Source organism: Pseudomassariella vexata (genome assembly GCF_002105095.1).
Source record: "Pseudomassariella vexata strain CBS 129021 chromosome Unknown BCR38scaffold_12, whole genome shotgun sequence".
Classification (NCBI taxonomy): domain Eukaryota; kingdom Fungi; phylum Ascomycota; class Sordariomycetes; order Amphisphaeriales; family Pseudomassariaceae; genus Pseudomassariella; species Pseudomassariella vexata.
In genome coordinates this window covers 186851-211977 of record NW_024467967.1, presented here as the reverse complement: position 1 = coordinate 211977, position 25127 = coordinate 186851, and the positions used below count along the sequence as shown (strand labels likewise).

Below are 25127 nucleotides of genomic sequence, written 5' to 3'. Positions count from 1 at the left end.
TAGGGTAGATCTGGCCTGTCACTATATAACGATTGGGAAATTTCGTATCGCAGTCAGAATAGGATCTAGTCTTTGCTCTATTGAGGTACATCAACTCTGAATACTTTGCCGAAGATTCAAATTTTGATAAGAACCCCATATCGAAGTCAGTTAGGAAATCCAAGGCATGCTCTCTCCATGTCCCATAGTTCATCAGTCCAATTTCCTCACGTACTCCACAGGTCCAGCATACTTATGCCTCCCAGAAAAGAAATAATAAACCATGGAGAAAACTACCACGACGCCGTAGATAAGAATATTCCAGTTCATAGCCACCGTATCAGGCGCGGGTATTTGAGGGAAGAAAGCCAGAACGAAAACAATGACCAGAAAAACCTCCGAGGCAATGTTGACGGCAAGTCCCCACCTGCCCAAACTGAACTTAGAAGGCAGCAGAGGCTGTTTCGTCCAACGCCTCCAGATCATACAGCCTATAGAGCAAATATAGCTGGAAAGCAACGACGTAGTTGCCAAAGACGTGATGGAATTCAGCGCTGCTGCTGAGCCAATGTTAATGAGCGCAAGGATACTAGACACAGCAAAAGTCGTGACAATAGCATTGAGCGGTACATCCCACGTAGGCGAAACTCGTGCAAACCACGGACTAAACGGAATCGCATCATCGCGAGCAAAAGCGTACAGCTGTCTCGACGCGGTGGCGACCATCGTCAAATTGCAGAAAATAGCCATGAAAATGACGAAAACCGCCATGACCGTCGCGCCGCTGATCGACTGGGTGGAATTGTAGAACACCTGTAGGTAAGGGTATCCTGTTGGGCTGGCGAGGACTTCCTCCAAGTCGCCGAGGCAGAAGCAGTACGTTATGATCATGATCCAGCCCAGGGCGCCGTTGATGACAGTCGTTGAGATCATGGAGCGCGGGACGGTTCTGCCGGCATCGCGGACTTCTTCTGACATGTGGACGGCAGCGTCGGCGCCGATGAGGGGGATGATACCCGCTGTAACACCGATGAGCGTGCTGCCTCCTAAACTGCCCCAGCCGCCTCCATCGCTGAATTTTGTGAAGACGGTTTTAGCGTCTGCTCGCGGGGACAAAACCCAGAGGGCTACGAGGATGCCTAGGAAATCGAAGATGTGGATCACGAGGACGATGCCCTCGATCAAGGGCAGGTTTCGGGCTAGGACTGTGTTGAATAGAACGGCGAAGGCGGCGATGGCTACTGTGATGAGGGTCCCGTGCCAGCCCTCGGGGATGTAGTTGGGGTAGTTGAGCACGACGAGGCCTTGGATTTGAGTCCCGGCGAGATAGGCGGCTGCGGCGCAGCAGGTTTGCCATCCGAGGACACAGAGCCATCCCATGAGGTAGCTCAAGAACTTCTGGTGCTTTCTAGGGGAGAATTCAGACACCCAGTGGTATTGCCCGCCAGTCGTTGGAGCCCTGGAGTAGAGTTAGTGACGTAACTGATGCCCGATGTGCGCAAAACTTACATAGAGGCCATTTCGGCCATCGAGGTGTTAATAAGAATGAAGCCCATCCAGCAGATGAAAAACATCCAAATCAGACCGGCGGTACCGCCGTTTACGAGGCCAATAGTTGAAACACTGCCGCAATGTTAAACAATGCTCGATTCCAGCTTGTAATCCCACCCACCTCAGAGAAGTTTCCCATGACGCCATGAGAATCATGGAGAAGCCAAAGATAGACAAGAAGCGGAAATTTCTCTGATCCGTGTTAGCAATTTTATCCAATGCTTTTTGGCGTTCACAATCAACAGACCCTCATCTCCTGGACCTTGCCCATCCGCATCATGTTGGCACGGTCATCCACGTTTCCTCTCTTTTCATCGACGACATCGTCTTGGAATTGTTGGTCGACCAGCGTCGATTCGGCATGCATGTCTAGCTTGACTTTTGTGGCCATATTGTTGGTTTGCTGTCGCAGTTGAAGCTATATCTTAAGGCAACGAGAGGACAAGTGGTTGCAAACCCAAACAGAGGAAAGGCAGTCGGGAAATTTGTCTGAATGCTACTCCGTACTGGAGGGTGGGAATTGGGTGGAACACCCACCCTTGTCTCTGCAGTGCCATCCGAGCCGATCCAGAAGTCTCTGTCGCACTGCAGTGCAACCTCGTCTAGCTTTCTCGGTCAACCAATGGCCATCTGAAGCAAAAGGCGCCAGTGGGGGCGTAAGAATGGCTCATAATACGACGAGGTCCGCGTCTGCCAAGCTGCAACGTTCGTAGATGCCTGGAATGCGGCCCTGCAAATCTGTAATGTTGCACAGAAAAAACGACATTCTGAAGGACGCCGCAATCCGCTTGTTGGCAGCACTCCCAAATATTTCCTGGCTGATACCAGCACCCAATACTATCGCGTTTGGCATTGTGATGATGTATTGAAATACGAGATTGTGACAGTGCCCGGGGAAACTCCTGTATGAGTTCGACAATTCGCACATTCTCACTGCGACATTCAATTATCGCCTCAGCACATCCTGTAGTGACAAGGAGAGCAATCGCCCTCACACTTTGAACCCGAGTTCTTGACTAAAGAAACATATTACGATATATTTCCAATAGAATACGCTTTCGACCTTTTAGAGGCCGACAAGATGAGCTCAGAGCCCTCGGGCAAGGATCATTTGCGCTTTTCGCCCATCCACGCCGACGACCATGCTGGGTACCTCTGGATCATCACCATCTTGGCCACGATTTACAGCTTTCTGGCGGCAATCTTGAGGGTTCATATAAAATGGGGCAAACACGGCATCGACGACTACTTGCTCTTATCCGCCACGGTTTGTGTACTAGGCCTAGGTTGGAGAGCTTCCTAGCTGACGATTCAAGGTTGTGAAACTAGCACAGTCAGCCGTCGTCTTCTACGGGTTAAACAATGGTCTTGCCAAGTTCAACTCAATCACCACTGAGTATCAGTGGCAACTATCTGGGAAGGTCAAACTGCTCCTGTGCTCGTCTGGAGAAGATGCTGTACTGAACAGCTGACACATGTAGTCCTTCTTCGCTGTCGAGCTTCTTTCAATACTGGCACTTTGCCTGGCCAAGTGTTCGGTTATCGCCCTCATGCTCCGTATGTTTGCCATCAAGATGTGGAAAAATTTACTTTGCGCTGTATTATTATTCTTAGCTGCCGCATGGGGAGTTGGATCCATCATTGGGTTGGCAATCAATTGCAGTGCAGTGGATATCTTGACTGATAACAACACTCAGTGCCCTCAGCAGGTAATATTATCCTGCCTGCGAACAGTTTGATTCCCGGTGCTGACAGTTATAGTATCTTCGTTGGAAAATCATCACAGCCATCGACATCATCACCGAATTACTGATCTGCCTCCTCCCCATCGCGCTGGTGTGGTCTCTTAACATGTCCTTTAACCTGAAATGTCAAGTTTTTACTGCGTTCAGCTTTCGAATTCCCCTGATCGTCGCCTCGGCGTTGCACCTAGCCTACTTTAAGAAGTACCCTACCTCCGCCGAGCCGCAGTTCGATATCACCAATAGTCTCCTCATTCAACAAGTTATGCTGACGTGGTCCCTTATTTCGGCCACTATACCCAATCTCAAAAGCTTTATGATGTCTTTCTCTATGATTCTGAGCTTTCAGATAAATATGAGGACCGGCGACCAGAGCTCGAACAACACCTACACCTTGCGATCGTTTCGGCGCGGTACCAAGGCAAAAACAACGTCCCGTAGCGACGGGACGTTGTCTAGTCGAGAGAGAAGTTTTCGGAAAGATGACAAGGATAGGGATAATCAGGAGCTTAAACTCAGACCGGATGGGCTGGAGAACATGGTAACAGTCGTCCACTCGAGTGATACCACGGGACATGAAATTTACATGACGAGGAAAGATAGCCAGGAGTTGATTATCAAGCGGGATGTGCAGTGGGATGTGTGCCATGAGCCATGGTGAGAGATAGCCGTCGCGTATTTTTGGAACACTTTGGGTTTAGACTATGCACACGATCTCATGTATTTGTTGCTTCTCGGAGGAGTGGGATCATCCTATTCCCGTCACTTGACGCGGTATCTCATTTTTTACTCTCTACCCGGCATGGACCATGGCTTGAATCTTGTGAGGTGTGATTTGCTGTCGATGCGAAGTCAACTCGATAGACATGAACTGATTGAGAGCGACGGGTAAAGCCATTCGATCTCGCAGCTTTTGCCGGCCCCCGAGAACGACATGATAGATCATTTCTCTCCGTCAACTTCCCTCAGGCTCGTTCAATACCCACAATGGCATCATAGCCAAGGAACACAAAAGGATTTTTGTGGCTCGCTCATGGTTATGCAAGTTTGAGCATTTAGTAATAAACCCTACATGCTTACTCCGTACTCAATTCTCCCAACTGCATGAGCCCGCGCTTCTTGATGGACAAAGAAGAATGTCAGCAAGGAAGAAATTTTCGTCTTGCACAGTCACATTGATTTTTCCTGATGCAAGGTCGCGGCACAGCCTGTGTAATGCTACTCGTTTGTTCGGTAAGGAATCCAGCGATTAATTTCCCCATTCACCCTTGGCAGCATACAGCTGCAACCCTGTTTTCCGAATTAGGCGTAGCACTACCAACGACACTGTGCCATAACAACCTGCGCAATAAGCGCCAGACCAGAATTCCTCTTCTAGGCCTCCTTCTGCAAAAATTGTTACGCCGACAGTCTCGGGCAAAGAAAGAAGCCAGGCGCTCCGTCTTACTACTACTCAGAGTTGCGCAATAATGTCAGCCCCGAAGCTACGCTATGCCTCCTATAGCGAGCTTCCCGAAATCGCCCACGTGATGGCCCTGGCGTTCTTCGACGACAATTTGTTTGGAGACATAGTGCACCCGCATCGTAACCAGTTTCCCAACGACGTGGATTTGTACTGGTTGCGACGGGCCCGTGTCAACTTCTGGGATTACCGGTGGAGATGGGTCGTGGCTGTGGACAGGGACAAGAACGGCAAAGAGGTTATCGTGGGTATTGCGCAGTGGGAACGATTGGGGGACGGGGGGAAGAAGATGGAGTGCTGGTGGTTTGATCCCCGTAGGTTCCTGGCCAGCATCGAAAAATCATTTGCGTACAATATTGTGTTCCTCTGGTGGGGTTTCTGACCTGGTGAAAACAGGTAACCTCCTCAAACCCCTCTCATGCACCGCCATGGGCCTGCATACCCTGATCTGGCCGAACCGCGCCAGCGATCCCATAGACGAAGACATCGTTGAGCGAGCATATCCGTGTTTCGGCGACGTGTGGTCTGGCGAGCGGGCGGAATCGTGGTACTTGGAATACCTGGCTCTGCATCCTGACTTCCAAGGGAAAGGCCTGGGCCGGATGCTTGTGAAATGGGGACTTGACCGCGCTGAGGAAGAAGGTATTTGTGCCTCAGTGGCTAGTACGAGGGGTAAAGACAGGTTTTACCAGAAGGTTGGGTTTGAGGAGCAGTATGGGAATGCAGGGGAGGGGGAGGGGAATCCTCTTGCTAAAGTCGAAACGGGGAATATGTTTTGGAAGATGCCGAAGCTGAGTGGCCAGATGACTGTTGGGACTGCGCAGACAGCTACAGATAATTCTTCGCAAGTACCCAAGGGTAGTACAGGTGCATAAATTGATGACGGTCAAATTTTTGACAAAGGGTTGTTTTTACTTGCCTGGCAGCTCATTATTCCACGGAGCTGTGTAGTAGTCTCACTTGCGAGCTATTGAATCATTGAAGTTTGACTTCTGATCCTGCTATAGAGCCTTTGCGTACAGTAGTTTTCAATACTGACGTTCATTTGTCTTGATGCCCTAAGCTATCGACTCGATGCTTTAATCACGACGTCTATCTACCCAGCATGATGACATGGTATTGACCATGCTGTACATCAAAACTTCAAATAAACACCCATGATTCATGGAATCTGCGATAGCGTTGAGCATGTGAACGTAGAATAAATGGATTGGTAAGTAAGTATCATGTATAGTTATAGTACGCCGAGAAAAGGAACATGAATCGGTCGCCGGCTCCCTACGATGCTTCACATTGTCACATCTATAAGATGGATTTCCTCATTGCCAAGATAATTATATCACAAGGGTACCAACACATGGCATCAGTTGTCTTCATATCTCGATTGTAGCATCGTACTTACTAACCACTGCCATTTATCTAGACCTAACATAATCAATGCTATCACCCATAATAAGAAACAATATTTTGGATTTATGCGGGCTGGATCATCACTTTGCCTTGCGCGGGCATCAGCTCGGGTTTTTTGATGGGGTTTTTGTTTTATCAATTATCCTCTACAGAGATATGCTCTTACGCAAATATTCCCATCTTTGGGTGGTCATGCGAGACGACTCGAGATGACTCACTTATGTTGGAATGTATTTGCTGGTTGGGTTATGGAGCGAGAGATGAAACATGTTACCATTATCCGAAATCTGGTCTGAGTAAGGAAAATTGGCATCCAATGCCTGTGAGTGATATGTGTTGTGTAGGATACTTTTACCGGCATACTTAGTTATCGCCGTATTTGCCCGACTTCCAAACATTCGATGATGAATAAAGGCTGGTCTGAATAGGAGCACATAAAAAGGGGGTAGGAAGGCTTGGTATAGTCACTTACTTACTCTTCAGATATCTCTAATTTCTATACGATACGTACAGTAAAAAAGACCGCACTGTCCTTCTTAGTATTCAATATCTATATCGCGGCTCTTTGATACGTACGTCCCTAAAAACTTTTTATTTATAAGAGTTTGTATGATTAATATGGAGACACTTGGATTTATCTTCACAGGGTCCTTTTTCATCGAATTGTTATACTTCCACTTATGAGTATATCACAACTTTACTAGATAGCCACTTGATTTACTACCCCGGCATAAACCCGGCTTGTACGGCTTAGTTACAAGTATCCCATTGCCCCGCTGCTTAGTCCTGTCAGCAGACTCGTGAATATGCTTGCCATATGCCGATATTCGAGGATGAGACCACTGGATAGTGGTTGAGCGGAAGAACACGACCAAAGCGTACATCAAAGTGGTCGGTGTTGCACCATAGCCATCCCCATCGGTAGCTATGGCTGTCGGATTTAATACAATATCCCCGTACCTCGTTGTTGAGTCTATCCGTACAGTTCAGCCAACTAAGCCCCACCCTCATGCCTCATATTTCCCGCAATGTTCTCCCCGTTTCTACGCTACATCAGGGTGGCTTCCATCGCCTCAGCCTCAGCCTGGACAGCAGCGCTTGCGTTATCCTCGACCTTAGCAGTAGCGTCATCATTTGCGTCGATGTCATCGGCGGCGATCTCGCCTCGGTTCAGTACCGCGACACCCTCCACGTGGCCCGTCTGAGGGAAGAAGTCAAAGCCCCTCAGACTCTCGATCTCGTATCTGACCTTCTTTTTATGGCTGCCACCTGCTGCTCCATCAGTAGGAACTCCCGTCTCACCTCGGACCAGCATCCCGACATCCCTCGCCTGCGTGTGCACATTGCAACTGACATACACGACCCGCTTCGGCCCAAATCGCAGCAGTTGACCCAGGAAACTGGCATCACACCCCTTCCGCGGAGGATCAAGAACGACGACAGTCTCATCGGCGGGGTACGTGACGCTCTTGAATAGCTCACCTGCGTCAGCAGCAATAAAGTTGCATTGCGATTCGGGGAGATTGTTCGCACGAGCATTCGTACGCGCAAACTCGATGGACTTTTCGGCGATGTCGATGCCCGTGCTGCCCTGGAATAGAGACGCGAGAGTGATGGTGAACAGCCCAGATCCAGAATAGGCATCGATGAGGTATTTGACTGGGGTGGATGGTGGCAGGATGTGTTGCCGGATATAATCCGTAAATGGAGGCAGGATAGAATTGTTGTTCTGGAAGAAGGAACCAGCTGGGTTCGAGAAGATGTAGTCACCGATATACTCGGTCGATGTCGCATTGTTGTCGGTGATACACGTCTTCAGATCTGTGTAGGGTTCCGACTCGACCTTGATGGCATCCGTTGGTGTGGCTGGCCGAGGCGGAGAAGCATCCTTCGGTATCCGTTCCGTGCTTTCACGAAGCAGAATAGTGGCACCGCGGGTGTACTTGTTGAACTCAACCTCCATCCTCGCTTGCTCCGTCTTCATTCCCATTCGCACAGCATCAGTACCAATGGGGCAGTCCTCGATGTCCATGGTAGTCCGCTTGCCCTTGGGCATGAAGCCGACGGCTGGCTTGCTCTTGAAGGGCTCCTTAGTCCTCTTCCACCCCTGGGGGCCATCAAAATGGGGAGTCAATTTCGTCCTGTAACCATACTGAAGTGGGCTGCCGATGGTGTCCTGGATGGCCGGTATGAGTTCTGGGGGTAATTGAGAGAAGTTCTTGAAAGCCTTCTCCACAATGCGCTTTTTGTGTTGCAGCTGATCGGCATAATCCATCGACTGGAACTGGCAACCAGAGCAAGTCGCAAAGTACTTGCAGTTGATCCTGCTGTCGTCGCGCATGGGCGATGGCTTGACCACCGATAGGAAGTCTGCGACTGTATATCCCTCGTCTTTGAGCTGGCGGTAGGCTCTCACTTTGAGCGTGTCGCCGGGCACTGCGAAGGGCACGACGTAGATCTCCTTCGAGCCTTTCTGTCGTGCAAGTCCGTCGCCAGTCGATGAAAGCTCCAACACTTCAACCTCAATTTCACTGCCCTGTTCTGGCAGAATATATTCAGTTTCGTCCCCAACTGACTCATTCGCTAACTTCAAGGCCTGAATGTCCAGAGCAAGTACATCTTCGTGCGATCCAGATTGCATGTCACGCTCACGCTTCCGCAGCTTCTTTGACTTCTTATGATTCTGGTTGGCCTGCTGGAATGGCCGCTTTCCTTGCTTGCGTTGCTGGCCATTGTGCTGCTGGCCATTATGCTGCGGACCATTCTGCTGTTTCTGAACAGACTGAGCTGGTGCGCCTGGGTCGCACATGAACTCGCTCGGTATCAAGACTGCAGGCGAGGCCATGGCGGTAAATGGTCTGTATCGAACAAAAGGTGTGATGAGAGGCCTGCCCCTAGTGACTAGATGTGAGAAGATCGCTTGATGAAGCCGCATCGATGAGACTATCTTTTCACCAAGTAAACGAGCCAAAGCAGGAGGGTGGAGAGCTGTCGAAAACCTCGAATTGGACGAAACCCAAAAATTCAGCTTGCAAATCAAGCTTTATGATTGGATCCAGCTGCACGGGTGGGCGGTCTAGAAGCCAGGGGTCCTTATCGCGAATAGTGGGCGTCTTATCGCGGCATCGGTTATCGATTTAACTCCGTTCTGTATCGGTCAGGCGACCGAGTCAAGCCGTCACGCCTTCCTTCCATTCCCATCAATCTTTCTCTTCCAGCTCCAGAGAGCGGGAGTTAGTTGCAGAGCTGAGAGGCCTGCTTTGCTGTAAATAATCATCGTTTCGCACTGTGTATGCTGTTGTTGGCTTTGTTCTTATCTCGTTACTTATCTCACCGAAAAGGACCATCAGGGGGCATTCCCACGGCTGACAAATTACAAAACCACCATGAGTGAGTAAATAAAGTGATGAATATGGAAGGTTTTATACTGACTTCGTTATCCAGAGACTTTGGAAGTTCTTCCCCGAGGCTTATTGATTCTGCTCCTGGCGGCATCAAACTCTCTTGCTGCCGCACCATGGTTATTTGAGTCGGGAGGCCACGTCCCAGATCAGCAGCCGCTTTCTGTATCCGGGCGCCATGGTGCCGTGGCGTGCGAGAGCAAAATATGCAGCCAGATCGGCATTGACCTGCTCGCCCGCGGAGGCAATGCAGTGGACGCTTATGTCGGAACCCAGCTTTGCGTTGGCGTAACTGGAATGCATCACTCAGGTCTTGGCGGCGGTGGATTCAGCTTGATCCGGGACAAGAATGGCTCTTATACCGTCATCGACTTCCGGGAAGCGGCACCGGCCGCCGCACACCAGGATATGTACCAAGGCAATGTGATCGGCAGCATTTTCGGTGGTTTGGCAGCCGCTGTCCCCGGTGAACTGCGCGGCCTCGAGTACGCCCATAAACAATTTGGTCGCCTGCCGTGGAAGGCTGTCGTTCACCCGTCAGCTTATGTGGCCAGGAATGGGTTCCCAGTGACAGAGGATACGGTGCGATACATGGAAAACGGAATCAAGTACGCCGGGCGAAACTTTTTGGTCGAAGATGCTAGTTGGGCAATGGACTTCGCACCCAATGGCAAGCTCGTCGAGTTTGGTGATATTATGACGCGGAGGCGATACGCCGACACGTTGGACGCCGTTGCGGACGGTGGAGCCGACGTGTTCTACACCGGCGGGATTGCCAATGCGACCATTACCGCCATCCAGGCGACGAATGGAACCATGACACTCGATGACCTTGCCGAATACAAAGCGCTTGTGCGCCGGCCACTCAGCGTATCATACCGTGGGCATCGGTTATTTTCAAGTGGAGCGCCTTCTTCTGGCTCCGTGTGCTTGTCTACCCTCAAGACGATGGACGGCTACGACGTCGAGGATACTCAAGACAAGAATCTAACCCTCCACCGCTTTGACGAAGCTATGCGCTTTGCCTATGCAGCTCATCAGCAGCTTGGCGATCCAGAGTTCGTGGACACGCATTCTATCGAAGCCCTGGAAGACCTGATGCTGTCTCCCAGTGGTGCGGCCGCGACCAGGAAGCATATCTCGGACAAAACCACCCACCCCGTCGGATATTATCTTACCCATCCGCATGACTTCCCAGAGGTTTACATACCAGATTCACACGGGACCTCCCACATTGTCACCGCGGATGCAGATGGCATGGCAGTCTCAAGCACCACGACGGTGAACTTGCTTTACGGGAACCTGATCATGGTGCCCGAGACGGGCGTCATCCTGAACAACGAGATGAACGACTTCAGTATCCCAGGGGTGCCGAACGAGTTCGGATATGCCCCTTCGCCCGCCAACTTCATTCGAGCTGGGAAACGACCCATGTCTTCGATAACACCCGTCATTGTCGAATATCCCAATGGCACGCTCTACGTCACTGTGGGTGCTGCCGGTGGTTCCCGTATCATCAGTTCCACGACGCAAGTCGCTTGGAGAGTGCTTGAGCATGGAATGGATATGGAGCATGCGATCAGGGAGCCCAGGATCCATGATCAGTTGATGCCAGATATCGCTCAATTCGAGGTCACATTTGACAATGCCACCGTGGCCAGCATGAGTGAGAAGGGCCACAATGTCACGTGGGTTAGAGAAGGAGTCTCGGCTGTGCAGGGGATCCGGGTTGCGCAAGGGGTATTTGAAGCGGTTGGTGAAACAAGGCAGAAGAACAGCGGAGGGCTGACAGTGTAAATCTTTCTACTTATACACGAAACTGTTTACCGGAGGTATATGGATGGTATTGCACATATCTGGATAGAAGTCAAACAACCTCGCTGGCACGTTGTACCCAATATAGACTGGTGGCCCAGCTTGAGAAGGTGTCGGTCAAAGTTTCCTTTTGTATTGTATACTGTACATAATCATAAAGAGAACCGATGTGTCTGCCAGCCTAGAGGTTAGTTTATTGTTGGGTCTGATTAAGTGTGAAACGCTATTCTGCCTCGGCTTATTTCATCGGATTTGTGCTACTTCTTCCATCATCCAGGAGTAGAAAGCCAACTTGAGACTCCCAACAACAGTAAGTTTGATTAGAGGCCAGTGATAGTGTTCCATAGTGGGATTTGGGTTTGTCTGCAAATGGGACGTCAAGAATCCGCTTATTTATACTAGTATAGTCGAGGCATCAGCAATCCTGTCAACGTACGCGGAGCCCAATGGGATGACGAGCATTTAAATGGAGGTACATTCTTTTTAATGTCCGTTACTGCCTCCTTTGTACATCGCAGAGACCTATATGCCTGCCCAACTGCCCAACTCCTCAACGGCAGTCGTCTGAGCATTATTCCCTTGTCCCTGTCGACTATACTGCAACCGCATTCCTCTTTCATCGAGGCGCAAGATCGGTTTAGCGGCGCTCAACACGCCCGACCGATTCGCGTCATCGGTACAAGGCTTTATTTCTTCCCATCCGCTCTCTTCAATTTCCATTATCCTCTCAGCAGCCTTTGCAACCAGCAGGCTATTCCAAAGACCTTCTTGCCGTGATGTAGAACGAAGAAGGGCAATCGCTCTGCGACAGACTATCTGGTCTCGGCACTGACTGGCCACGGTGTAAAGTGGGATGATAAAGCCCATGTCTAAGCAGAAGGACGTTGTATGCCCTCCCAGATTATTTTCAGGGCGGGTGGAAGAGACGATCTTTTCGCCAAGCAGGACCATTTCCTGCATCTGCGGTATGAATATATCCCAACGTGACCAGTAAGGTGGAGGTAGATGCTCGAGATGGAACGAGACATAGGTGTTCAGCAGGTGAAGTTGGAGCACAGCTATGCCCAATTCGTGCTTTGGAGTAAAAGATGGGCGTTTTGACTCGGCGAATTCCAGCAGTGCGAGCGAGAAATTTTGCTAGCAGATTTGTGCAGTAACCCATGCGGGCTTCAATGGCGGCAGAGAATTGCTCAGGGTCGCATGGTAGTTGGGAGGCGAGACTGCTGGCGAACAGACAATAACCATAATCAAAGATGCTCTTGGCCTCTTCGATCCTCGAAAATGAGAAATGGGCGTCGTGGTACCCGTTTCCTGGAAAGTACCTCTGGTAAAGCTGGAACTTGTAGTCTCTGGGTATCTGCTCTGCATGTATGAGCCAAGGTAGAGCCTGGGGGTACGTAGCGACACCCGCTTACCATTGTGACTTGTGGATCCAGTCCTGCAAAGATTCCAGCAAGAACCTCCAGCGGAGCGTAGGAATCCAAATCATTCGTTTTCCCAAGAGCTTTATGTTGAAATACGCCATTCTGGTGGTCGTAAACGGTTTCGCGCAGTAGCTTCGCACCACTTCGGATGTGGAATCCGGCGGAGGCATGGTGCCCTCGCATGTTCTACAAGAATCAGCATTCACGAATGGATAAATAGTGACACGACACAACAGCTACGTATATGCGGAATTGACACGTACCTCGAAGCAAGTAAAAAGAATACACGAAATAAGGCAAACATCGACGCCTCGCTTCTCATTCCGAGACAGAGAAACCAGCAGGTCTTGAATCGCGAGGTTGTATTGCTCCAAATCAAAGGTCTCTCTTGCATCTGTTATTGTTATTTTTTGCTCAAGCAGCTCGTGGAGTGAGCCTATGGCGACAATCGCATGACGCACAGCCGACTCATGATGTGCAGCTTGGAGGACGTTTCTTTCCCAGAAGTCTGACCTGAAGAACCCGGCTAGTTGCGGGCTAGCCCGCTGTACGAAGAATGCAAATGTCCTCTTTGATTTGGTGGAGGCGTGTATGTCAAACGAAGGACCTGCCATGACAGCCACAGGGACTGTTTGGAAATGCGACGACCCTGACGAGTGCTGTAGTTCGACGTGAGAGTAGCCGTCGCAGACACGGCGTGTCGATGTACATTTTTGACAAGCCGGCCGTGCCTCGTCGCATTTGACTCGTCTTACTGTATAATCGGTTAGAATGGATATTGATCTCTGGTCCACTTTTGGGATTCTTACTTCGACAAGTGAGGCACCCCGACCTGGTCTTCGGCCGATATGCTCGCTTTCTCTTTCCTTAGCGACCTTGGGCATCTGGAGCTCGAGATGGCCCACCGGTTGAGATATGAGATTATTTTCTCAGCGCAGCAATATGTCAGTGGGAGAGTCACTGGACAATGGAAAACAGGAGCAACAGACTATCTATCTGGCCGCGCCTCTGAGGTCTGGTAGTACTATTTTCGGCGGCCGTCCGTATCGTACCTAAAGGATTCTAGAGCTGAGCTAGTATGATCGATCCTACTGGTCTCCTTATTAAAGCCCGACCTCCTGATTGGTCGTCTCGTACGGACCCTGCTGTTTAAGCGTACTGACGAATATCCAACAGACCGTTCCCCGCTAAAAGGCCCACTCTGGTAGAAGTTGGTCTTGTTGGGTTTGTGACGGGCTTTCATTATCCTTGCTCATCTATGCTTGTACTTCGTATCTGTAAATTCAAAAGCAGCTACACGACAGGGTCCCTACGATCTGCCAAGGAAGTTTCCAATGCCTCTATTTGGTAGCTGTACCTGCATAATGTTATTCGCCAAGGCATAAACTTGCCAAGCAAAGCTATTGAAACTGAGCAAAATGATCTGTGTATATATGTGCCTGTCTACTCTCTCCATCGCAGTCTCTCTCGTCTATCTCGTCTACCTCAACTCTCTGACTTGTTCTCGACCCTCTGCTCACTGCTCACTGCTCACTGCTCACTCTTTTTGTATTTTACCAGCTACCTTCATGATGGCCACTCCACTCGTTCTCGCCCTAATGGGCTTGTTCTACCTTGTAATAGGAACTTCCTCTGAAAGATGTACTTTTGACAAGATATCCCCATCTCAGACGCTCACTTGGTGCCCTCGCAATGAGGGGTTCTTTTGTGCAAGGCTTGATGTCAGCTTGCTCTCCCTTTGCCCTTGTCTTGCATGCTGAACGAGTTATGCAGGTGCCGCTTGACTACCAGAACGCCAGTCTTGCTCGAGCTTCGGTGGCTCTTGTGAAATAGCCCGCCCAATCGAATTCTTCCTTTGGAGCTTATCAAGGCATGATACTTCTCAACCCTGGTGGACCTGGAGTTTCAGGCGTGGGCGAAGCTCTGGACAATGCATCTACCATTCAGGTCAGTATTTACTGCCCTCCTTGAGCCATGTTAACCCTCTCGAATTATTTGATGAGTGCCAACTAACATTCATATTTTTATTAGGCCGTGGTAGGCACCAACTGGGATATTGTCGGATTCGATCCCCGGGGCATGTGGCTGAGCGAACCTGTAGCCGACTGCTCAGCCAATATCACTTCAGACCAGGTTATCACATTGAGGTCCAAAACCGTTCCGAGAGTAACTGATGACTTCTATAACAGCTTCATCCAATTCGGCAAGGACTTGGGTGGGCGATGTGAGAAGACCACTGGAGGAGAGAAGGATGCTGGCCCACATATGTCTACCGCAACCACTGCAAGGGACATGCTCAGCATTGTCAACGCATTCGCAGAGACAGAAGATGGCGAAAGAGCCGCCAAACCGAATCACCTTTTACACTTCTACCGAGTCAGCTACGGAACTTTTCTCAGTCAAACGTTCGCTTCCATGTTTCCAGAAAGTGTGGGCAACGTGGTCTTGGATGGCGTTATGAGTCCAGAGAGCTACTTGACCAACTACACCTCCGAAAGCGTCAACCACCTTGATGGAATCATCGCTGCCTTCTTCATCTACTGCCACAAGGCTGGGCCGGCGGACTGTTCGTACTATACTGGATCAACCCCAAAGGACATCTATGAGCGGTTCAACCGGTCGTTCGTACAGCTTGATCCGCGGAAAGCGGAAGCTGATAATTGGTCGAACGCTACAGATCTTGAGACCGCATTACTAGTCTTGAAAGTAGGACTTTTGAGCACAGCGAACGAGCCCTTCTCGTATTTCGGCTTATTACCCCAAACCCTGGTGGATCTCGAGAGTGCCCTTTCAACACAGCATATCAGCCCCTGGGCAGAACAAGCCATGACAATATTTGGTGACCCCAGAACGGCTGGCTATGAGCACCCGGAATGGAGTCTCGCTGTTCTGTGCTCTGACCAGAACAATACGTGATCCAAAAAGACGCTGGAAGACTTGAGACCTCAGCTCGAAGAGATTGAGCACCAAAGTATCATCGGGGAAATATGGATCAAGTCAGCACTGGGATGTACCGGTTGGCCCATCAAAGCTACCGAGATTTTCACTGGGCCATTTGGCGGCGATACAGCAATTCCCATACTCTTTGTCGGCAACACACACGACCCGGTGACACCTATTGATAAGCGAGTAACCGCTCCTCCTGTAACACGGCCTTGAAGCTGACTGCAGTGAACAGCGCACTCTCGTCGGCACCACACTACCCAAATTCTCAGGTACTCACGGTAGATGGAATGGGCGTAAGTTCATCACTTTTGGCCAAGAGCTGGTTTACGATGCTAATCAGTTCAAAGCATACAACCATCGCTACAAGGAACACCTGCGGCTTGTCCAAAATAAGCGCCTACTTCCAGACTGGCAAGCTGCCCGGCAACAAATCTTTCTGCCCACTTGAACAAGGCCCTTTTGGTATCGTCCTGAACGGAACTTTGAAGGAGAATATCATACGGGCTGGGTTTTCGGGTCTTGTGGATTGAAACTGAACTGGGGCACAACGCAGGGGATTGCAACTTTCCGAAGGTCAAGGCTGACCCGGGTTTCGGAGACCCGGGCTCAAGCGTTGTTAACACCTGTTGTACCTGGAATAACCATGGGAGGCTTTTATGCTGCTATGCTAATGTGTGAAATATCAAGCAGCTAAATACACAATGTCATGATGTTGTTGCTTGGGGCTGGCTAGAGAAAACCCTGGTTGTGCTTTTTGGCTTTATTTTTTTGTTCTTCTCATTTTCACCACCTCGGTGTTGACGAAGTCTTTTTTAGGGATGGCATTGAGTTTTTACTAATACAGTCCTCTTACTTTCCAACATAGGTACACAAGCGTGACTTTGGGTGTTTATCGAGTTTCAATTAGACTTCACAAGTTACATGTAGTTTGGAATCTTTCTGACTGTAAGTTATTGAAAGGGAGAATCACTATGTAATTTTGAAATTCGACTCAAAACTTCATTACACAGGTAAGAATGGTTAACTCGTTCATTATCTTGCATTCCTCCTATCCATGCTGCTCCGCTTCCGATCCTCAAAAAGCTCCTCAGGGTTTACAGCTTGTTGGCTTTCATGTTTAAGAAAGCAAGCTACATATTTACTTGTTGCTGGCCAATGATGGAAGAAGGGACATACGACTTCCGTGGTTGATCGGATATTGATACGTGACCCCATGGGGGGTTGCCCTATAGCTAGAGATAAGATAGATAAGAGCTATAAAAGAGCTCTGCCAGGCCAGAATAGCTGACCTGGCCATCCTTTCCCAATACAACAATTCACACCCCATATGCACTCCATCAGATATAACATATCGGACTTATTGCAAGCTCTAACGAGGCATAGGATTGAATGTGTCTCTAATCTCCTCCAGCCCAAAGGAGTGAAGGTAGCCATAAGGCATTTAGATACAGAAAAGTTTGCCTCTTAGCTGCTTGTAATGGAGCAAGTTTAAGAACTCTAAATCAGCCATCGAGCATGAAAGAGCAGGAAAGAGATGTGAAGGGAAAAGTTAAAGCTAGAAAGTCTGGTGCGGTCCGACAAGACACTAAGGCTTGGGTAGACACTAAAGCAGCGGGCTAAGACGTTTCAAGATGTGACTCGGGAAGTCAATCAATCCGAAATCAAGTGGAATATCAAGTTACCAGCTTGATTCATCCGGAGTTCTGTTTGGTACCAGTTAGTTCTATCATATTGGATAGGGCAATAGAAAACTTTGTTACGCGCTTAATCACTCCGTATATTTGAAAAACATAGATACCTGTGATCGTAACTGGTGTTATACATAGGGACTTCTTCTAAATCATGTCTTTCCATATTTAAAGCAAAACAAGATTCAAGTCTTTTAGGAACGATATGCCCCTGTCTGGTCGGGTACTTTTTACATAGTCATCATTGATCATGATAGATATGTAAAAGCAAATCGCACATCACAACGCACTTCTTTCCCTGAAATTTCCGCCTCATTTTCGTCTCATTCAGAATTCCATCGAAAAGTTGACCAATAGTCCAATTCGAGTTATACTCCACGCCCTCTGCAATTCCCAAACTCTTTAAGGTCATGATCAAGGAATGATCGCGCAACACAGTACTGGTACTTGAGGCGACGCCATGGCATTTATAACTGCTTTTTCAAGAATATTCATAGCGTACTCGCCAGACCATTGAATGGCCCCAAATGCTCTGCTGGCCTTACCTCTGCTACTTACAGATCATCCTTGCTGGAAGACTTCGTGATATGCAGAAGCATACTACGCCTCCTTAAAGAGCGCAGACTCTTTGCAATCAATATTGAAGCAACACTATCAACGGCGCATATGATTTTCGCATGCATGTAGGTCTCGGGCTCCACAGTGCCTAATGTCAACGTAGTTGCCCATTGCCTGAGCGGAGTAATCTGCTACAAGAGCTGCTTTGACTCTTTTTCTGGATAGGGAGCCATGATTCCAGCTCTTCAGGTGCGTCGGTTCCCAGTAGTCTCCTTTCAACTTTTCGTAGCGGCAGATGCAGTTGCCCACTGGGAGTTTGACCGGTTTGAAGTACATCGAGAACTGACATCCCTCTCCGCTACCCACAATATGCTGAGTGAGAAAATGCTAGGCATGCGGTCGGATACTTGTGGTTCAGCATGCGCCCAGGTCCTTCACTTCCACCACCCATTTCTTGAGTACGCTCGATTACGCCCTTTGATACCAAGTATTCTAGGGGATTTTATTGGCCGTCTTGAGTGTATTTATTGAAGGCGTGGTAGATAAGGCTCCCCAGTTTCCTCGGGATTTTTATTGAGAAGGCAGTTCTCACTGCTGGAAACCACGCCAGGTTTGACGAACCGGGTTTCCTCTACCCCATTCCTTTATCGTGCCTCCTTTCTTTATTCTATACCATGACACAATAAAGTATCATGCACTAAACAGACTGTGCTCACATTGTTGATCCTCAGGTATAAACCCAGGTCTCCCAGCGGGTTCCAGTGCACCAAGTGCCACGTGGTCGACATATTGTCGCAGTGGCTCAGGTAGCCGTCACCGTTGCCCTTGGTCGTTGGATCACCCGCACAATACAAGAAGGGTGGGGGCATTCATGATTTCAAGTTATTGAGCTAATAGTACAATCTGCCGTTGAGCAATAAAATGAGACCAGTTGAACTTCGAGTGCGAGGTGGGGAGCATCCTTGCAGGCACCCATGGTCCCCATACTATTATTCATATTTCACTTGTAGCATATAGCCTCTCAACTGCATCATGTACTTCTGGTACAGACCTTGAGATTTCCTAATTAGGCAATAAACAAGTGTTCGGTCAGTTTCTTTTTTTATTGGGCTATGAGCTATGGGCTAACCTTAAAAGGGTGCATTTGGCGCATGTGCCTGGCAGTCTAAACTGTGCTGAAAGTTGCTGTTTTAGTCTCACGGCTAATCTTCATGGTACCCAGTGGCTATGAATTCCATTGCCGCTCCTATTGCGGACATCTAAGTTCTTCATATTCAGGTCCCCCGTTGGTTCTTCCCGTCTGTTATTCAAGGCCAGGTCGAAGTTGGCGCCCGGAGTATCTCCACTACTAATACTGTTGACATTCTATTCAACAATGACATTGACACCCAAAAGGAAGAAAACCAAGCATCGGGTAGTGTTAATATGGAGATTACACAATTAGCTCAGTCACTGGATTGAAATTAATATTTTGCAGTTTGTACACCGCCATGTATACATATGTTGACACAAGCCGGACGGGTAGCGATCGCTCACGTTGGTGCGCCGGTTGTTGTTAGTTGTGGTTAATTCTAGCCCCATAGAAAGTGACGCTTAGACATTGAATCGCGTCGTCATAATATAAGCTTCGCGCCGTTTGACCGGTGAAAGGGGCTTTTGAGCGAATTCCAAGTCTCCACCATACTTCCAATACCCCTAGTTCCCGCAGCTTCTACTTCGACGTTTACGACAGCTGCCGTCTTGGGCCAGGGATTCAAGTTCACATACCATAATGTTTCGCCGTGCAGCTCGTCCGATCTCACCTCCAAAATTTGGCATTGTCAGCTTACGGCCTAAAACGGTGCTGCAAGTCCTTGGTCGAAACTTTGCCGACTATCACTTCCCAGGTGAGCGTACCCCAGCACTGGAGCACAGTCAGATCTGGAAGCTCAGCCAAGCTATCCAACATGATCATCACCGAATAGAGGAAAGCTACCACAAAATGGTCAACTCCAACGACTCTGACCAGCAACAACGCTACCAAAACTTGTTCATATGGGAACTTGCGAGACTTGCCATCGCGAAGGAGCTTGTGGTATATCCGGTATTGGAACGAAACATTCCGGGAGGACGCGAGAGAGTGGAGAAGGATCGTGCGAGCCATCAGTTGGTACAGTGATAAATAGCCCAAGCCTATCTTCAAGATTCAACACTAACCCTCGAAAGATCAAGGAACAACTCAAGCAGTTCCAGAAGCTCAAACCTGGAGACAAGGAATTCATTCCCAGCCTCGCAAGTCTGTTCAAGGGCTTCCAGATCCACGTGGAAGGCGATGAGGAGCAGAACTTGAGCAAGCTGGAAGAGGCACTTACCTTGACGGAGTCGAAGGAGCTCTGCCAAAGTTTTGAAAAAACAAAGTACTTTGTTCCATCTCGGAGCCACCCGATGGCACCGAATAAGCCGCCGTTCGATAATGCGGCTGCCTTTCTTGCTGCTCCGATCGACAAGCTGAGGGACTTGTTCCGTAAATGGCCTGACAGCCGACCGCAAAAGAAGACGGATGATCACGAAGAGTCCAAGAAGCCATAGATGAAATAAAATCTCGTCTTTGCGATGGTGGAGTGTATTAGTGAAACGAAGAACTCTGTTCGTATATGGGAATGTTTAGTACTTGGGCAAGGATAATTCGCGAAGCTGATTGTAGACGAGTATTGGACCAAATGACCGTCAAAAGATGAGGGACCCACTCGTTGCAGAATGTGATCATATTGATAGTTATAAGGTCTGACAACGAGATGGAAAGCGTAGCGGCACAAAAAGCAGAAAGTTAGGCATCGCCGTTAAACGACACAGCTATGTCACAGTTTGGCAGCTCCCAAACTACTTATGTGCACTTCGTTAGATGAGTTACCAACATCTGCGTCTTATTGATTAGGCAGGGTATTTAACTAACTAGCACCTAAATTACATCATAATCCGAAATATAACTAATTTTCCGTGATTACTTTCCATAATTCCTCAATTTATACTCATGGCCGGCTGGGGCATTTCCCCTGCTAAATCCATTTCGAGATTGCCCCCCCCACTAGCGCGACGTCCGATACCAGTTGGCAGCAGGATCGCCAAGACATTCTCCTACAGTAACAGCTATTATCGTCAGTACACACCATCGCATATCCAGTCATAGAACAAACTCACAAGTCAGCCCCCTTCCCTGAATATCTTTGATAGCCTGAGGCACCAAAGTCTCCACCGTAGTCTGATACACATCATGCATGAGACTGAGCGTCCCTCCATTCTCGAGCCCTTCCTCGTAGATCTCTTCACTACCACCAATGGTGCTGGGCGTGCTGTTTTGCCAGTCCAGGGTATCGATATCAGCTTGAATCACATGATATCCCAAGTCACCGAGCGTGGCAAGCGTGTTGTCGTTGTAACTGAAGTAGGGCGGGCGCATGTACTGTGGAAAAAACCCCAGGATGCCGACCAAAGCATCTTCCAGCTGCGTCATTTCGGAGGTGATTCCGGCGGTGTCCATGGTGGCTAGGTCTCCGTGGTCCCATCTAGAGTCAAATTTCAGTATAGTATGGGATGTTGATAGAGGGGAGAACTCAGGTGAGTCTTACGTGTGAGATCCGACCTGGTGACCCTCAGCGACCATACGTTGAATGGTCGAAGCGTGGTTGTTAATGTTATCGTAGTTATTACCGTTTACGAAGAACGTCACCCTGAACCCGCTTGCTGCAATAGTGTCTAGCAGCTCCTCGGTGTATATGAAAGGTCCATCGTCGAAAGTCAGAGCGACGACACCTGGTTGTGTACATCTTGTGATGACAGTGCCATACGGGATACTCGACTGCCTCTCTAAGATAAGAGGTGCAGCAAGAGCATGAGAGAGTAGCACCACGCCGAAAAGTAACTGAATATGCATATTGACAGAACGTCTTAGTACCCAGCTGGAGATTTGCTTCTTTCTCATGTTCTAACTATCCAGGACGACCATGTTCTTCTATTATATTCACACCAGAAATTAACAGACCAGCTCACCCAGAGATCAACGCAAACTTCCAATCTGCAGCCCACACTTGGAGGACGCCGAGTCAGGGTCATCCGCACTCGATCCCAACATGTAAGTGTATTGATAACATACCTGACCGAGTCATTGTAGTCAGCGGGAGCTAGCTTGGCGTCATTTTGTGTACTGCATACCATAATTAGCATATAAGCTTATGATTGCCCGGCCACTCAAACCTGGTATTGGTAAAGTGTGTGTGACGATCTTCATCTCGATTGGAGGTGTAAACAGAGGCTGAGAAGGAATGCAACGGCGCATTGCCTAATTCGGAAAAAGAGGCCGTTCACGGAGCTCCTCGTGCAGCTGTGGCTGACTGCAGTAAGCCTGCGCCCTGTCCGCGAACGTCAACAGCCTTATCGGCATTGGCCCATTTCGGCGGCGTTTTCGTCATAGTACATGAACAATATTTTCCTTCGGGATTTGGGATTAATACCCAGCTGCGAGGATGGACGTCCAAGCGGTCGCCTGATGTTGCTTTGGGTCAGATATGGGACTGTTGCTTGGTTGTTGCGCCTTCGTCCTGTGTATTCGCTGTACGTCGGTTCTATCTGTTTTCGTTGCCAGGGGATCCTAGTTGCATGATTATGTGTATCATGCGGGGTATAGACACGCCAACGCGGGCTGCATCAAGGAAGTTTCCTTGAATACCCGCATGTCAAACACACCCATTCCACGATAATATGACCAATCTGCGGCAGCGCAAATTCCGGCAATGATGTCATGGCGCACGGGATGTTCTTATTCCGATGCTCATTGTCTACCATGTTCACATTGGCTACTGCTCATAAGGCTTGATCATGCTGCATCGCTAAGCTTTATTTGTGCAACTGGGCTCCAGCATGAACGTTGTCTTGCAATACCCAGTGCAACTTCAACGTTCGTATCAAAGATGAATTCTGGGTCTCATAGGTGTGTTCTATTCATCAAGGTTCTGATTGAAGGCACACTGCTGATAGATATGGAAAAATGACTGAAAGCCACCCCACTGCTATGTACACACCCTGCCGTTTTCCCGTAAATCTACTATCAGAAGCAAGGGCGCCCACAGTATCCAGTCAAATTGATTGCAGCAGAGGCTTGCATCTTCTTATCAAGTCCACTCCAGCTATTCCGACAAATAAATTGGATTGTTTAGTTGCGTATATGACGAAGGTTTTCGCCCAATGTGTGGTCCCAAGCCTCCCAGTACATAATTCCTGCGGTATGGTATCCGCAGTGGTCCCATAGTAGATAGTTTTCGTACCACCGCTAGATCAATAGTGCTTCTATTCGCCTTGGAATCAGGTCTGAACCCCAGCCTATACTTCGACTTATATGTAGGAGAAGCTCAATTCTGCCCCTTCGCATGCACACACTACTAGCAGAGGGCAAGGGTTCGGAATTATTGTACCTCCACAAAGCCAATTATTGTATAGATCGGCTTCGTCATAGATGTATGGGGCTTGTTGATACCACATTCCTTAGATTGAAATCCAGAATATCTCTAGCAAGAGGGCTGTCCAGGCAACATCAATATTCCGGTGTCCTCTGAATTATCCTGGGGCTTAGGTCTTCAATCTAAGTCCGCTATATTTAGACAATTCCACAATTGATATCATTAGAAGACAGGGATGAATGATCACGTTCAGCCCGTTGGGTTCGCGTTAATAAAACAATGCAGAGCAACGCCATTCCGAATCAATGAGAGCTATGTGTATCGGCGGCATTGTCTCTTTGAGTTCCACATATGATTGATCAGATAAACACTCTGCAATTTCATGGTACGGTGGTTCGAGGGGCTTCGCGTTGTTCAATCAAAGGTCCGCAGAAGCTAAACCATTGAGTTGGCTCTCAAACCCCCAATTCAAACAGATATGTTGCCAACTCGGTCTATCTCTTTGGTTATCTACAAGTTAATATCACAGTAGGTCTCAGGCTGGTCTGCTCTTTCGTTCGATTTATCTCGCTAGTGTTCTATGAACTTCTTAAAGTACAGCTATCAATATGACCGATCATATGAATGCCGTTATCAGCGAAGATTAAATATCCCTTGCAAGGCTTACGCTGCCCTCCGCATCAGCCTGCCTTTCACCCACTCCTTTTCCGTCTCTATTCACTGCCCTCTCCATAATCCTACACTCCCCCACCATCTTCCATCCTGGCACCCTACTCTAATCTCCCGTCCAACCAGGCCCAAATATCTGTCGTATTATAATAGTTCCCTATATGAATACTATCATACGTCTCACTTTCGCTATTCGCACACGAAGAGATACTTCGGGCAAAGGGAAACACGCAATTCCCCCTTTTTAGTTAGAGCTGATGGCCCTTTTCGAAAATCCGTTGATAGACTAGCTGTTTAAGACGCTGGAGCAGGTCTCGTCGTCGCTGCGCAGCCTGGATGGATAGAGTTGGAGGTCTGATCACCAGGTGAATAGGCAGGTTTGCCCAGTTGTCGGTAACTGAAAAGTTCTGGGAAGAAATTCTACATCCGAGAAGCGAAGAATTGTTTAAAATGAATTTTCTGCATACGTATAACGTCCCACACCTACATCCGGGACACCCCCACATGTGGGACGCCCTAAAAATGACACTGTATATTATAACCATTAACTTCAACCTTTTTTTACACTTATTCTAATGCGACTACAATACAGCTTTCACCGTCACTAGGGTTTTCAGACTCGCTAGACTCATCTGTACTATCCTCAATTTCACCAGCCTCGACTTGAGCCTTCCGAATAGCCTTGATATTAGTAAACTTCGAATTTGGGCTCATCTTGACCTTCCTCCGCTTCCTAGCCCTACTAGCCTCAAGCTCTGCCTCTATTGCCTTAATATTTCGCTGTGCGACAGCTAATTGGTAGTCCTTCTCATCAAAGCCCTTTTGAACTTTCCGAAAGAGTAGCCGCTGGGTATTTGGATCACTATCAAGCTTGCTGAATAAGCTGAGTTGATCTTGGAGCTCATCTCTCCTCTTAGGCGTTGACCAGGCTACTGCTGATATCTCTAACGCCCAGTCCTGACTATCCTTACTATAAGAGTACCCTTTGCAAGTCTGACTAGGCTGTCTGATTGGTGCTGACGTATTCTCAAGGAGCAGGGGACTCATAAGGGG

General features: G+C 48.7%; 9 protein-coding genes across 9 annotated transcripts; 5 read left to right on the top strand and 4 right to left on the bottom strand.

Moving 5' to 3' along the window:
• Positions 1-1698, bottom strand: BCR38DRAFT_51448 (amino acid/polyamine transporter I). The gene is made up of 2 exons (XM_040865068.1): positions 1489-1698; positions 1-1438 (listed from the first exon to the last, which is right to left on the bottom strand). The coding sequence occupies exons 1-2, from the start codon at positions 1551-1553 to the stop codon at positions 193-195; spliced, it is 1311 nt and encodes a 436-aa protein (XP_040712399.1). The 5' UTR covers positions 1554-1698; the 3' UTR covers positions 1-192.
• A 553-nt stretch (positions 1699-2251) lies between these two features.
• Positions 2252-4099, top strand: BCR38DRAFT_443484 (uncharacterized protein). The gene is made up of 4 exons (XM_040860877.1): positions 2252-2797; positions 2847-2951; positions 3012-3239; positions 3292-4099. The coding sequence occupies exons 1-4, from the start codon at positions 2612-2614 to the stop codon at positions 3931-3933; spliced, it is 1161 nt and encodes a 386-aa protein (XP_040712398.1). The 5' UTR covers positions 2252-2611; the 3' UTR covers positions 3934-4099.
• Positions 4100-4380: 281 nt separating this feature from the next.
• On the top strand, positions 4381-5745 carry BCR38DRAFT_443482 (acyl-CoA N-acyltransferase). The gene is made up of 2 exons (XM_040860876.1): positions 4381-5048; positions 5131-5745. Exons 1-2 carry the CDS (start codon positions 4742-4744, stop codon positions 5607-5609), a joined length of 786 nt encoding a protein of 261 aa, XP_040712397.1. The 5' UTR covers positions 4381-4741; the 3' UTR covers positions 5610-5745.
• A 1100-nt stretch (positions 5746-6845) lies between these two features.
• Positions 6846-9135, bottom strand: BCR38DRAFT_443481 (S-adenosyl-L-methionine-dependent methyltransferase). The gene has a single exon (XM_040860875.1). It carries the CDS (start codon positions 9077-9079, stop codon positions 7193-7195), a length of 1887 nt encoding a protein of 628 aa, XP_040712396.1. The 5' UTR covers positions 9080-9135; the 3' UTR covers positions 6846-7192.
• Positions 9136-9309: 174 nt separating this feature from the next.
• On the top strand, positions 9310-11564 carry BCR38DRAFT_374887 (gamma-glutamyltranspeptidase). Its single transcript, XM_040857329.1, has 2 exons — positions 9310-9534; positions 9589-11564. Exons 1-2 carry the CDS (start codon positions 9531-9533, stop codon positions 11340-11342), a joined length of 1758 nt encoding a protein of 585 aa, XP_040712395.1. The 5' UTR covers positions 9310-9530; the 3' UTR covers positions 11343-11564.
• Positions 11565-11859: 295 nt separating this feature from the next.
• On the bottom strand, positions 11860-13668 carry BCR38DRAFT_467959 (uncharacterized protein; the record flags this gene model as incomplete). Its single annotated transcript, XM_040862766.1, has 6 exons — positions 11860-12418; positions 12519-12693; positions 12776-12970; positions 13477-13538; positions 13594-13621; positions 13660-13668. 6 exons carry the CDS (start codon positions 13666-13668, stop codon positions 11883-11885), a joined length of 1005 nt encoding a protein of 334 aa, XP_040712394.1. The 3' UTR covers positions 11860-11882.
• A 687-nt stretch (positions 13669-14355) lies between these two features.
• BCR38DRAFT_459966 (TAP-like protein-domain-containing protein) lies at positions 14356-16260 on the top strand (the record flags this gene model as incomplete). Its single annotated transcript, XM_040862356.1, has 6 exons — positions 14356-14505; positions 14618-14731; positions 14816-15696; positions 15727-15909; positions 15963-16023; positions 16078-16260. The coding sequence occupies 6 exons, from the start codon at positions 14356-14358 to the stop codon at positions 16258-16260; spliced, it is 1572 nt and encodes a 523-aa protein (XP_040712393.1).
• Positions 16261-19747: 3487 nt separating this feature from the next.
• BCR38DRAFT_397957 (uncharacterized protein) lies at positions 19748-20544 on the top strand (the record flags this gene model as incomplete). Its single annotated transcript, XM_040857678.1, has 2 exons — positions 19748-20125; positions 20182-20544. The coding sequence occupies 2 exons, from the start codon at positions 19748-19750 to the stop codon at positions 20542-20544; spliced, it is 741 nt and encodes a 246-aa protein (XP_040712392.1).
• A 496-nt stretch (positions 20545-21040) lies between these two features.
• Positions 21041-21886, bottom strand: BCR38DRAFT_459964 (uncharacterized protein; the record flags this gene model as incomplete). The annotated part of the gene is made up of 3 exons (XM_040862355.1): positions 21041-21102; positions 21154-21518; positions 21582-21886. 3 exons carry the CDS (start codon positions 21884-21886, stop codon positions 21041-21043), a joined length of 732 nt encoding a protein of 243 aa, XP_040712391.1.
• Positions 21887-25127: the final 3241 nt, after the last annotated feature.

Bases quoted from the DNA above. Each gene is read 5' to 3' on its own strand.
- BCR38DRAFT_443484 (XM_040860877.1), top strand. From the start codon at position 2,612: ATGAGCTCAGAGCCCTCGGGCAAGGATCATTTGCGCTTTTCGCCCATC. The intron at 2,798-2,846 runs GTTTGTGTACTA...TGACGATTCAAG, and splicing joins ACTTGCTCTTATCCGCCACG to GTTGTGAAACTAGCACAGTC. The intron at 3,240-3,291 runs GTAATATTATCC...TGACAGTTATAG, and splicing joins ACACTCAGTGCCCTCAGCAG to TATCTTCGTTGGAAAATCAT.
- BCR38DRAFT_443482 (XM_040860876.1), top strand. From the start codon at position 4,742: ATGTCAGCCCCGAAGCTACGCTATGCCTCCTATAGCGAGCTTCCCGAA. The intron at 5,049-5,130 runs GTAGGTTCCTGG...TGGTGAAAACAG, and splicing joins GTGCTGGTGGTTTGATCCCC to GTAACCTCCTCAAACCCCTC.
- BCR38DRAFT_443481 (XM_040860875.1), bottom strand. From the start codon at position 9,079: ATGCGGCTTCATCAAGCGATCTTCTCACATCTAGTCACTAGGGGCAGG.
- BCR38DRAFT_51448 (XM_040865068.1), bottom strand. From the start codon at position 1,553: ATGTTTTTCATCTGCTGGATGGGCTTCATTCTTATTAACACCTCGATG. The intron at 1,439-1,488 runs GTAAGTTTTGCG...ACTCTACTCCAG, and splicing joins ATGGCCGAAATGGCCTCTAT to GGCTCCAACGACTGGCGGGC.